Source organism: Lipophrys pholis (assembly GCF_963383615.2).
Source record: "Lipophrys pholis genome assembly, chromosome: 7".
Classification (NCBI taxonomy): domain Eukaryota; kingdom Metazoa; phylum Chordata; class Actinopteri; order Blenniiformes; family Blenniidae; genus Lipophrys; species Lipophrys pholis.
This window is the reverse complement of record NC_137638.1, coordinates 27,891,569-27,905,380: the sequence shown is the minus strand read 5'-3', so window position 1 is coordinate 27,905,380 and position 13,812 is coordinate 27,891,569. Positions and strand designations below refer to the sequence as shown.

At 42.9% G+C, this 13,812-nt stretch overlaps 1 protein-coding gene across 4 annotated transcripts; it reads left to right on the top strand.

Annotated features, from left to right (window-relative positions):
* The first annotated feature begins 2,636 nt into the window (after nt 1–2,636).
* On the top strand, nt 2,637–12,818 carry tbx1 (T-box transcription factor 1). Of its 4 annotated transcripts, none has more exons than XM_080467116.1 (8): nt 2,637–3,424; nt 4,681–5,020; nt 7,056–7,157; nt 7,455–7,626; nt 8,743–8,898; nt 10,001–10,068; nt 10,654–10,754; nt 11,712–12,818. In XM_080467116.1, exons 1-8 carry the CDS (start codon nt 3,241–3,243, stop codon nt 12,092–12,094), a joined length of 1,506 nt encoding a protein of 501 aa, XP_080323242.1. In that variant the 5' UTR covers nt 2,637–3,240; the 3' UTR covers nt 12,095–12,818. The 4 variants fall into 4 exon arrangements, with proteins under 4 accessions (XP_080323242.1, XP_080323240.1, XP_080323241.1 ...); XM_080467114.1 differs by having other exon boundaries at nt 2,843–3,424; nt 4,630–5,020; XM_080467115.1 differs by having other exon boundaries at nt 2,899–3,424; nt 11,661–12,812.
* Nucleotides 12,819–13,812: the final 994 nt, after the last annotated feature.

The window sequence follows — 13,812 nt, the reverse complement described above, 5'->3', positions numbered from 1 at the left end:
GTGCAGACAAGGCCGTGTAAGGTAATGTAAATGTAAGGCTGGAGTAATAACCATCTCCAACGACTCAGGCGTAAAAACAGCAGAGGGGATGTTCAGATTTTTGGTGAATGTCCTGGAGAAGAAGGAGCGCATCTCGAGCAGATATTCTGATGAGCCAATCGCCTTCCTGTTAACAGATAACACAAAATATATAAACGATTGAGTCTTGGCTTTAGATTTGTGTCATTTAATGAGGCATGGGCAAGAGTTTTTGGTTTGGTAATTTGTCATGTTACCACAACAGAGCGCAGGACCACACAGGCCTCTCTCCGAACGGGCGACAGAAGTAACTGACTCACACGCAAGAGACAACTACCAATGCTGGAAAATATGCGCAATCTGTGACTGAACGATTGTTCAAATATGCTACCAAGACACAGTTTCTCCACCGCTCCACACATTTTTTTGTAATAGGCTTAAGGGGGGGGGGGGGACATTTCCCATTTTTTTCACGTGCGTAAAAATGCCCGTGAAATGACTTCGAGTGTCCCCGGACTTGCCCTCTGCTAATTCCTGGCAACCTTGACATGCGAATTAAATTCATTTTAGGTTCGTCTGTGCCAACAGAATATTAAATAATTTCTTAATATATATATATATATATATTAATAAACAAAATCGATCAGAAAGAGGTGTACCATGCAGATGAACATAACTGTGTGAAGAAGGATTTTGTAAATATTTAAAAATGTAATACACTAAAATATGCTCAGAGTTTAAGACTATAATTCTATCAACAGTCTCTTTCAGTGTGCTTGTTGCGTGCAATAAATTAATAACCTATAAATAACTAATAAGTGTTCATTCGTGTAAAGGACTACGCCTGGACTAAATATATGTTGACTTTTTTTTTTGATTCAAATATGTCATCGGGAGAATTAGAACTAAATAACTTAATCAGATTTAAAGGAAGAGACATCAAATTGATACGGTTTCTCCCTTTTTGAACTTTTGATTTTGTAAATGATTTAATGCACAATAAGAGTAAATAATGCCCACATCGTCACACTTATTAATGCGCATTGTTAATACAGTGTGTCCACCCTGTTTTGCGTCCATCAGTCGGAGCGTAAAGAAGCGGTGCCCGTGCCTGTATCCTCTAATCAGTGAGAGGTGTCCACGTGCTTTGTTCACTTTGTCCAGTTGTTGTCAGGTATGTGCCAAACTGTTGAGGAAAAAAAGCCCCCGCTTCACGGAGGGTCTGAAAGTAAATAAGTTATAAAGTAATTCAAAGAAAGATCCGCAACGATTCAACTCTTCTGTTCGAGTCGTTCGAAAATTGTAAAACATATAAAAGTCCAATATTCCATTAACGCGGTATTAATATGTGCGTTTTGTACAGAAACTGAGAGTTTGACGTTTCCACACAGATAACGTTTGGAATATTATCGTGTTTTGCTAAATAAATATGTTCAGTTGTGTTCACAAAGTGTGGCGCATGAATGCCTCGGCTGTGCTTTTGGCTGCTGCCGAGGCCTGCGAGCGAATTCCAACACAGTGTCTTCCCATTTTTGTCGGCTCCTGTATTTTGTCTGTTATCACCTGAGTATTTACAAAGGAGGCTTCCGACTTGGCAATGATGAAGTGAGACGGTATCGATGGCATCATATCTGATTAAAAAAGGTCGGTATACACAGGGAGGAATACATTATCCGGGTGATGAGATACATCCGTTTTGCCTGTGCGGTGTGTGATTTGCTTTGCATAATAATCAGTGCGCGAAAGCGATTCAGTTTATACATTTCACTCAAATATACCAGAGTGGACCTAACTTGTTGCAAAGGGAATTGTATCTATCAGTGGTTTATTTGCGCCTAAAGCCTCCCATGGCGCAACATCCAAAACAAATAGGGCTAATCCTCTAACTACTTTATCCCATTAGAAGCCCCGCGCTGCTTTCACGCTTAATCAGTGGCTCCAGTGTAAATTAAAGTATATCCCGTCGCTGTCGCACCATCTCCAACAGGACGCATCTTGAGTTGGCGCACATTAAAAGCTGGACCCCGATAAGCTGAGACTCAGGAGCGGAGTGGCAGCGGGAGGCGGAGAGGTCAAGTCCAGCTGCGGCTGGAGGCGCCACGTGTGTTCCTCTCTGTTTACAAGCCGCGAGGAGGTAAAGGTTTAAAGTGCGTGTGTGTGTGTGTGTGTGTGTGTGTGTGTGTGTGTGTGTGTGTGTGTGTGTGTGTGTGTGTGTGTGTGTGTGTGTGTGTGTGTGTGTGTGTGTGTGTGTGTGTGTGTGTGTGTGTGTGTGGACTATGAACGTGTAAAAGTGTACGTAAAAATGAATGTAGGTATTAATTAGTGCAATCACGCCAACTGGTTTGTAAAATTAGTGAAACCCAAACATGAGTTTGTTTCCATTCCTGCAAATGTTGAGGCCAAATTTTCCTTTGAGTCATTTTTTATCAGTCTCCTTTGACTTGAAAATAAAACATTTGAAAATGAAGTAAACAGCGTGACTTGCATTTATTGGCATTTCCAACCTTGTTGAAATAAACTTACATTTCCAGCATGAAAACGTGTGTATAGACACATAAAATATGGTTGTGTTTTTTGTTTTCCACTTCAGCCCTTGATGTTCCACCCAAAGTCAGGGCAGGAGAAGCCTATCTGGGCTTGGGGTGGTAAGAATTTGCAGTAGTGCCATAATTTACTGGAAAAGTAGCGCTCTTCGAAGCCGGACATTGCAATGACGTTAAAGTTGAATTGGAATGACTGACAATGTCTTATTGAAATAAAACATTCAGTGCAGAGCGCAGGCACTTTTTTCCCTGGTGGTGCACAGGAGGCGTGGATCTCGCTCACTTTTGACATTCTCGTAGCAGCAGTAGTAGCTTCTCCTGAAGGCAGCACTCAGATGACACCACCCCGCCAGCGACCGGAGGAGAAACAGGGGAAGCTCTCTCTCTCCCCCTCTCTGCTCTGTGGATGGACTGTTTTGACACCGGGACGCGTTTAGGGGGTCATCAAATGAATCAGAGCTTCGGGAGGTCTTCACGGTCGCTGCTGGAGTACTTTTAATAGCAGTGAAAACGCAGACTCTCGCACTCAAGGAGCGCCGGTGGCGGAATGTGAGAAAGCCCATTTTTTGCGCATGTTTCTCTGCATTGTGCGCAGCCTTCTCCTGCTTTCTGCGCGCTTGGAAAGCGGAGGAGGAGGAGGGGGAGGAGGGACGGCTTTTAACGACTTTGTCCCTTGCCTATGGACGACGGCGGTCCCCTCTCTCCAAAGGCAAATGCTTTCAGTATTGCCTCTCTGATTTCGGCTGCAGAGCAAGCAGGAAGCGCGGCATTTGACAAACAGAGCGCCGGCCTGGACAAGCCAGACCTGCACAACCACAGTTCTTTTAAAATGCACTACAGCACTGTCACCCGGGAAATGGAAGGTAAATTTGCCCGTTGATGCCCACAAACTTGTTGTACTATCTATAAGTCTCACCCAAAGCGACAAAGCAAAACAAAAAAATGAACACCCTTGTGTGTGCGCGCGCGTTATCGGCATTTCTAAATCACATACTGGTGGTTTGTTATACAATACGTGAAGAGAGCTATTAGTCAATTAAAAAAAATGGCACAGTTGCCCTATTATTATAAAAAAAAGTATGTAGATTCAATAATAGTGATTACCACCCGGGGGGGGGGGGGGGGGGGGGGTCTGCACAAAGCAACCAAAGTGGAAAAAAGTTTCCGATTCCAAAGTGTTGTACAAAGAGTCAACTTTAATTCGCAGACAGGCTCATATACTGAAAATGAAGCCAAGGGGAGGAGGGTTTACACGGGCACCCAGTGTATAATGGTAAAAACAGACCATAATAATCATATCCAGCTCGGATGGGGGGGGGGGGGGGGGTCATATCATCCAGTATTTGTTAATAGCGAGGAAGCATCAGTCACCTCCTTGCATGTTTGTTTGTTCATGCAAATCAACGTGTGTTTACCTTGTAAAGCGTTTGCACTCCACTCTGCCGGGCAGATCCTCTATTGTTTGTTAACGGGGCTGATGTGGGCGATACCCTTATCCAAAAGTTAAATGGGTGCCGGAAAGCCCATTAAAAAGGGGCGCACTTCTCTGTCAATCAGTCCCGTCCCAAGGCGAGGAAAAGGAACATTACCTGCAGTTCCTTATCTAAATAGAAATAAGAACCGGTTTTATCGCAAAGGGGAGGCCCTCTGCGTCAGATAAGAGCGGAGACTGTGTTGCAGTGCAACACACTGCAGCGGCGCGCAGCGGAGTCCGCAGAGAGCGCAATCGATCCGCAGCGAAGACACATTCTCACGCACTCGACGCTCGTTTCTGCGAATAGTTTGGAGATTCTGGCGTGACCTCGGACAGATTGGGGAAAAACATCTCGTCACTACTCGGACGCCTGCTATTTCAGATCAGGTTCGTCGTAGTATGCTGGCATTGGATGCACCGTCAGGGACTAATGAACAACCGAGACGGAAACTTCTGAACCGAGCGGGGTGAATTTGAGCCTGACATCTTCATCTGGAGATCACTGAATCCTACTTCTGTTTTTACCATTTGTGTTGTGACAGACTTAACGTGCACGGCATATTGAGTAAATCCGGTTTTCTGGGATGATTTCAGCCATATCCAGCCCGTGGCTGACGCAGCTGTCCCATTTTTGCGATGTTGCAGCCTTCACGACGAGCAGCCTGAGCAGCCTCAACACGCCGGGGGGCTACCACCTCTCCCCGTCCCCCGGGGACCCCTATAGTCAACATGAGTCCCACTTCGAGCCCTGTCCGGCCGCCCAGCACAACTACAACTACCCGGGATCGAACCCCGGCCAGGCGCCGCCGAGCGACAACGGGACTCCCAACTGCTCCTCCTCGTCCTCGAACTCCACACCGAACAGCAAGAATATAGTGAAGAAAAACCCCAAAGTGGCCAACATTAATGTGCAGCTGGAGATGAAAGCTTTATGGGACGAATTTAATCAGCTCGGCACGGAGATGATCGTCACAAAGGCTGGCAGGTGAGCGCACGGTAATATACATATTTACCCCCAAAAGGCCTGCAGGCTGGAATACAACTTTGTCTTGGAGCATATCGGTCCGAACAACAGAACAAATACAAGAGTCAAGGATATATTTACCAGTTTTGCACAGTATTAAAATATTATTTAGTTTAAAAGACTTTTACGTGAAAAAAGTTACTTTTTAAATATTACAGAGACCACAGTGGATTTACATCAGGCTTATTAAAAGTACTTCCCGGATTCTTTTTTTTTTTTTTTTTATCAATATCTGCAATTTAGCTGGAAGCTTAGTTTCACTTAATTCCCTCTACATGGCCTAATTATGCTTCCACACCGGTACAAGTGGTGCACGTTGTGTAGTTTAGTCCTATTTTACGCAAACTGTCGTTTTGCATATTTTGATTTTGAATGAATTACAAAATTATCTCAGTGGGCTCCTATTTGTCTTTATAATATGTTTCTTATCCCCTCATCTTAAAACAAATACAATTCAGCGTGTGTGTGTGTGTGTGTGTGTGTGTGTGTGTGTGTGTGTGTGTGTGTGTGTGTGTGTGTGTGTGTGTGTGTGTGTGTGTGTGTGTGTGTGTGTGTGTGTGTGTGTGTGTGTCCGCTGTAAACACCATGTTGATCTAATCCTGCTGCGTTTTACAGATCTAATAAGCATAACCTTGAGTCTCAGCCGGATTTTTACGCCCTCAGCTTCGATTTTCCGCACCGGTGTTATGCGGAACAAATTCTTCTGACGTCTGAGTCTTTATTGTCCAGAGGATATTGGATGGAGTCTTATACAGGCCTCTTACAGCGGCTTTATTTCGGGCCTTTTTTGTTCCGTGAAGGAACGACTTAATATATCTACTTTTTCAGGTTCTTTAAAAGACAAATAAACTGATTAATCAGTTTATTTAAATACAAAAACAAACAAAAAAACTGCGCCTTTTAATTGCAGCAACCGCACTATATTCTGCATGTACCATTCCTCTGTTACCAGTTGACCTCTGACCCATGGGGAGAAGTAATAAAAAAATCGCATTAACATCGAGTTCAATGTTATTTTCTACGAGTAGATGCTGTGTTTTAAATATACGAGGAGAGATGAGATGATTGCTCTAATCCTGAAAGTGAGGGTTGAGTTTCTCTCTGACAGGAGAAAGGAGATCTGCAGCAGAGTACTTTAAACGCTCCTTCAGCCTCACCTAGCCACAACACTGACGTTAATTGAGCGTTGATTTTAGGATCCCTTTCACTGACTCGGCGGATTACTCAACGTTCAGCTGCTGCTCATGGGGGAATACGGATCTTCCCGACATACTAACCCGTGTGTTGCAGGGGAGAAGCGAAAGTTTAAGAGCGCGCATGGTTGTTGAGCGAAACCTGTATTTATTTTCCAAAATCAGATTTCCTAAAACAGAAAATTAAATTATTCAACTCATACTCATTGTTTCAATGCAAATTCAGCTCTTCGGCTCAGTTTTTTTTTTTATATATATATATTTTTTTATATATTTGCCCCTGTTGATCCAGATGGCAAAAAGCTCTGAACCCGTTGATCACACAAACCAAGTCCACGACGCTTTTTGTGCATTTGTGTAGCAACGTGTGAGTAGGTCCTTCGTGTGTCTGGAAGTCATCAAAACATTAGAAGAAAACTCAAAGTGCCCTGCCAGAAGTCAGAAACGAGAAGCCTAAAAGGCAGCAACTGCAAATCTCCGTTCAGATCAGGGAGTTTTATCCGGTTACGCACGAAGTGAATAGCGTCATTTCCAATAGCTCGAAGCCTCTGTCTTCTTGTGGCCCTGAAATTAAGCTCGATAAGCCTGCAGCTTATCAGAAATGCGCATGCTGCTTCAAATACTTAGAGCAAAACCATTTATTATCACCTCCGACAAATTCCACAAACAGCAAACAAGCCGCAGATCGAGTTTGAAAGAATAGGTGCCACCTATAAACGTAAAAAAAATAAAAATACATGAATAAAAATCTGGTTGCTTACGGATTTTTTTGTTGTTGTTGTTGTTGTTGTTGTTTTTTGCAGGAGAATGTTTCCAACTTTCCAAGTGAAAATATTTGGAATGGATCCTATGTCTGACTACATGCTCCTGATGGACTTCCTGCCCGTAGATGACAAACGTTACAGGTAACTTGTTGAAGTCTTCAGAAAAGAGAAAAACTCAGGCAAGGCAGGACTGGAAAACATTATGCAAGCTACGTTTTATTGTAACAAATAACAAAAAAAAACTATTATGTAAACAATAATTGTAAAAATCATTGAATAAAGTACTAACATTCTATTCAGACTTGAACAGTCTCCAAAGTGCAAATGCGAATATGCTCAATACTTTCTTTTCAAATGAATCTGCTGTATTTTTTGCATTCTCGAGTTGTCAATTTATTACCACGAGTCTAATTCCCTTCCTTTATCCCCCTCTTCCAGGTATGCTTTCCACAGTTCGTCGTGGCTGGTAGCGGGTAAAGCTGATCCTGCCACGCCGGGCAGGGTCCATTACCACCCGGACTCCCCAGCCAAAGGAGCGCAGTGGATGAAGCAGATCGTCTCCTTTGATAAACTCAAATTAACCAACAACTTGCTGGATGACAACGGACATGTAAGTACAAGACTTGGAATTTAAATGCGAGCCACAAAAGATGCACATTTGACCGGTGCGTAATTGTTCCAATTTATAAACCACTGCACAAAAATATGAAATCCTCCCAGACGGTTAAAACAGCTTAGATGTGAGAATGATTCGAGACAATATACGGGATAAAAATCCTGACCTGTCACTGTAATAACTGTACACCCACCAACCAAACACAGTAAGTCCTAACGAAAATAATAAGAACCTCAAGGAGTTATTGAGCAATTTTATTAACACTGCGATTGATTGATACAAGTGACTGGGCGGTAATAAACGCTGATATTGTGACTAATAGTGAGATCTTGCCAATAAAGCGTATTCTCTATCCACAAAAACAGAACCGCACTCGAGGGCTTTACTCCAAATATGACGGAAAGGAAGTGGAATATTTCACCACTGGAAATTATTTCAGCCCCTCCCGCTCGGTCTTCCACTCAGGCTCAGGGGTTTCTTGTCACTGCTTTAGTCGTGAAAATGGGGCAGAAAAGGCGAGTTTTTTGTTTTGTGTGTGTGTGTGTGTGTGTGTGTGTGTGTGTGTGTGTGTGTGTGTGTGTGTGTGTGTGTGTGTGTTGGGGGGGGGGGGGGGGGGGGGGGGGGGGGGGGCTTCTGATCACAAAGTGAACTTAGATGTCCAACAAGTGCCTGCTAAACAATGTGCAAAGGTGTCCGTTTGAATCCACGTTGGGATTAGTGGTTCATAAAGGCTGGATCTAGTTTTCAGGGCGCAAAGCACAAAGCACAGTCTTCACTTTTGGTGGTGGGGGTGACAGGGGGCATTTTAGTTCCCCACCGTGCGTGAACGTCATTCCAATTTACATTTTGAGGAGAGTTCAAAACTAATAGTGAAACCTCGAATTTGAGAAGTTTATAAAGTTTATAAAGTTTATAAAGTTATACAAGTATGACTCAACCTATATATATATATATATATATCATCGCATGTTATTTGATTGCTCTCTTTTGACAGTCCACGTATTTACGCAACAAAACTAGTTACGTTATAATAAAGCTGTAGAATGTTTCATCCTAAAATCCTTCAGGACGTTTTGCTTCATATTTCTTTTTTCTTGTTTTGTTCCCCAGATCATTCTGAACTCCATGCACCGCTACCAGCCCAGGTTTCATGTGGTTTATGTGGACCCCCGCAAGGACAGTGAGAAATACGCAGAGGAGAATTACAAAACCTTTGTTTTTGAGGAGACACGCTTCACGGCGGTGACGGCCTACCAGAACCACCGGGTAAGCAGCTCCGTGACTTCTGGCAGCCCTGGATGAAGCGCCGTGTGACCTGCAGGCGCGCGACGCTCCTAAAATAGCAATACGCATGGAAAAAAAACCCCAAAAAAACTAGCACTTCTGGCAAAATCTGCAGTCACTATACGAGCTGTAATTTTAAAAGCAGGTGCTTCTGTAATTGTCAACGTGCTGTGCAAAACAGCCGAACGGTGCGTCGTTTCTCACGCGGTCATTATAGCGCGCTTTTACGCGTAAAATGTCGCCTCTGCCTGAGTGCACTGCTCATTGTTTCTGCGCCGTCCCTGCTCTGGTTTCCATCCGTTTGGATTCACACACCGGATTAACCCTGTTATGTATCCAAAACGATGCGACACGAGTGGAAGTTTCGAATAAAACTCGATTGCAGTTCCCACATTTTAATGCAGGACGAGACGCGTTAGTTGTGACTGTAATATTCTGGTGAGCGGACTGTGATTCAAACTGATGGTTCAATGACTTATTTGCTGGCTGTTTTTTAGGTTATACCTCCCAGATTTTTAAAATTCTTCAAAATCTATATTCGACATTTCCAAGACAAGAGTGTATATTTCCAGACGCGTGATTGCAGATCGCGTTGTAAACTAGAGATTAACGTTTGATTAACTAAATTCCTCAAAATTAAGTTTGTGTTTTTTAAACACAAATGTTTTTATTCCCTCAGAACAAATGCAAATTATAGGAATGTTCTGCTTTAAACTTGACCTTTTCATTTCGTCCAGAGTATAATTGACAAGTAGCATGTATAATAATGTGCTTTTAAACACGATAGAGTGTATTTAAGTTATTTCAATTATAACAGAGACATGTGAGGGAGGAATTGTTGCAAGAAATACTACTACTAATAATAATAGTACTCCTACTACAAATAATAATAATAATAATAATAATAATAATAATAATAATAATAATAATAATAATAATAATAATAATAATAATAATAATAATGTGTAGCTTTTAGCCACTGTCTCTCAGTTGTGTCCTTTGAGAAAATCCAGAGTATTCACTAAGTAGGAAAGACTTTTAGTGTTGCTCAGAGAGTTTTCTGATGTTGTCCTTTTCATTTCAGATCACACAGCTGAAGATAGCCAGTAATCCCTTTGCAAAGGGGTTCAGGGACTGTGACCCAGAGGACTGGTGAGCACATACATCCATACATACTGATATTACAGTTTCTCGCTGGCTTGTTTCCACATGATGTTAAAAATGTGCAGCATTGGACCAGAAAGTGTGTGCAGCTTGTTTTTGTCTCACACAGGTGCCAGATGGGTGGAGTTTTGACAAAAAAAACCCATTAGAAATCACTGGATATTGTTTGAAAGTCAATTGACTGTGTTTTTTTTCTCTGTCAATGACAAATTACCAGACACTGTTGTAATTGTCACAGTGGAGCAAAACCCCACCCATCTGGAGCTCCGACACAGCTGGAACTAAAGTAAATACTTCTTCAAAACGCTGCTCATTCGGCTCCACATCTTATTGTATTGCGGGCCTTTATAAAGACATTACTCCTGAGTGTATGTGGAAATACTTATCAGAGTCATGTGACAAGCTGCTTCACTTTTAATTTAAGTTTGGAGTCTGTCATTGCATAAAGGTGCTTTACACGCATCAACGTGAATTCTCATCATTCCATTCATCAATTCTGATATTTAATAAATAAACTGTGCCCTTGACGTTCATTAAGTGAGTTTGTAACGGAATCCCTTCTCCCTGCTCCAGGCCCAGGAATCACAGGCCAGGCTCTCTGCCAATAATGAGCGCCTTTGCCAGAACAAGAAACCCAATGTCATCCCCCCCTCAGCAGAACGGCACAGAGAAAGGTCTGCATCCCTCTTTTCCACTTCATTTCAAAACTATGTCTCCAATAAAACAAGGAACACAGTCCTGCTGAGTTTGCCACCATTCTCGATCGCTCTCCGTGACTTTCTCATCTTTAAGTAAAGCGCAGCGATCCTCTCACTGTCTCACACTATCGCCGCAAAGCCGGCTTTTAATTAAACATCAAATATCAGCCAGTCACTGTCATCCAGGCTGGACACAGAGGAGGTTCCTCCTGACGGCATATAATTCAGCAAACCTGAAGTGAAAATCAGATTTCATTGACATGACGGTGACTGATGTTTTTATTAGTTCAATAGTAATAATTTGAGCAATTATATTTGTTTAATGAAGATTTGAATATGGTGTAAATGAAACATTGCACGGCTTCAGTTGATGAGAAGTGCATCGCCTATATTGGATAATTTGTTATATTAAGTTATCATGCATTTGTGTAAAGAGTTTTATCCAAACGAAAGATTTAAAATTGATTTTGTGTGATTGATACAGTTTACTTTGAGCCTATTACAAGTGGGGAGTAATAAATCATTTTGTTTGTGGTTTAGACAAACTTATCTCATCCTTCATCCTTCATGCTTCGTTTTTCTGAATCAGTTCGGCTTTAAAACCATCATTGTACTTGTGCAAGTGACTTTTATCTGTGCCTTTTAAAAGGAGCTGAAAAAGCTCCTTTAATGGGATATATTGAATAAGTAAGGTTTTTTTTTATAAAGCAAATGTAACCTTCATTTTTACAGTTCAAACTTTTTTTTAATACTTGTCGATAATGTTTGTTGGTTTGATGAATTCAGAGTATTTGCAGACAAGTTGAATTCCTCAACTTGTTTAACTCAAAGAAGCTTCGTCATAAGTGCTTTCAAAGTGACTTGCTTACGTTCGGGTTACAGAGTTTCTATCTCAGGCGTTGCTGACTTCCCTCCCGTTCCTTCCCTCCGCAGAAGACAGCAGACGTGACTACGAGCGAGACCCCACCGGCACGCCTATACACGCCGACCCAGCTCACCAGTTGATGTCCAGGGTCCTCAGCCCCGCCCTGCCCGTCCCGGGAGGCCTCCACGCCGTCCCCCTCACCGGCGGCCGACCCAGCCCGCCCCACGACCTTCGGCCGGAGCCCCACCCTCTACCGCCGGACACCCTGCACCACCACCCCTACAAGTACCCCACCTCTTACGAACACTACCTGGGAGCCAAGACCAGGCCGTCGCCTTACCCCATACCCAGCATCAGAGGACACACGTACCACCACCACATGAACCCCGCCACGGCCAACATGTACTCTGCCACCAGCGGCCCCTCCAACTACGACTACGGACCCAGATAATGACTGCCGCACAGCCTTGTGGGAATGGAAACAGGCGGGAATGGCAGCGTCGTTCCTGTCTCTGAAAGGTTTGTGCAACCTGCGAGGTGCGATCACAGGCTGGAGCTCCTTTCCGCTGGATAAACCCTGCCGTATTTATTTAAAGGAAATGTGTTTTTTTGCATTAATCGTGGGCACCTGCTCGGGGCCCTTTGAGGGGTCAGCTCTGACCTTTGAACCCAGATGGCAGCCAGGCCACGTCCAGCCCAAGCAGAGCAGACATTGAGCCAGCAAACAGAGGAGAGACCGGAGGGAGCGCTCCTCAATACAGACAAGACTTGTGATCACAGACTGGAATTGAATAATTTTTTTTCTTTTTCTTTTTTGTGTTGGATGCACTTTTTGATTTGTTTTTATTGCTTTCAAAAAAGCCATATGTTATATAGTCCATCAACCTTCTAGGTAGACGAGATGTTTGCATGTTGAGCTCATCAGAGAGAGAGAGAGAGAGAGAGAGAGAGTGTCGAAACACATCGAAATGTTTTTGTTTGAGGATTTAAAAAAAAAAAAAAAAGAAAGAAAAAAAATAAAACTATGGAGATTTGATTTTGAAACCTTGTGAACATCTTGAGCCGCTCTGAGAAGCTTGTACCATGGCACTGACTTGCAGCAATTCAAAGTAAATAAATGAAGCAGAATGACTGTTCTGTATCTGTAAAATAAACATTAAATTCTTGTAATTCATAAGAAAAAGGTCTTTGTGCCAATCTTCCATTCAGAGTCCTCACTGCCGCTGCAGAAGAAGAAGGGGAGGGTTTAAAAAAAAGAAACTCTTACCTCACTGATAGCATTGTTTGAGCCTCTCCAGCCGGATTTGCCCCGTTGGAGCAGGGCTGAGGTGTCCGCCACCGCCGCCGCCGCCGCTGCTGCAGTCACTGGCAGGCAGGACTTAGAAGCTGTCCAAACATCAGGACACACCAGAGTTCAAATGTTGAAATCCGCACCTGGTTTCATAGAAAAAGAACACACGTAAATGCACTCGTCAACCTTACATCCTACTTCAACACACACTTCCTGCTCAGGGGAAAAAGAAAGAAAGTCTGAGTTGAAATTAGAAAGGGAAAGTTCATCATTGTCCATGAATCACTGCAGTGTGGGAAGGACAAATGTTTCTAACACAATGATAGTTTGAAATAAATAAGCATAAATATGATGCATTTATTAAACATGTATGTGTTTTGGACACTACTTTTCTTTATCAGTTAATAATTTTGTGTTTTCAAGACAAAACTGTTGAATTACACACAAAGTGTGTGTGTGGGGGGGGAAGGCAGACTGTGCTCTTCCCTTCACAAGGCCATCATTGCTCATATTTAATGGATAGTTGTGTGATATTTTGAGACTGTGACCCCCCCCACCAATCCATTTCCATCTCCTATTTGAAGTCCTATGAGGAATGCTTTGTTGTCAAGGTTAATCTCGTTGGTGAGAGTCGAGGGGGAGAAAAAGCCTGTTTTGGGAATTCTGCCTGTCAGGATACAAAGGGAAATGTAACCTAATGACTCATTTTAATAATGTATTTTTTTGTTTAACTTTCCTGAGCTGAGCGGTGAGCAGGGGAAGAGGATGCCTGAGGCGCCTGACCTCTGACTGTTTAATGGCTTGTAAAGGTGTCAAAGGTTAAATAATGTTTCCACTCATTTAAACTGCGACCAATTGTTGTATAATTTGTTTGTTTG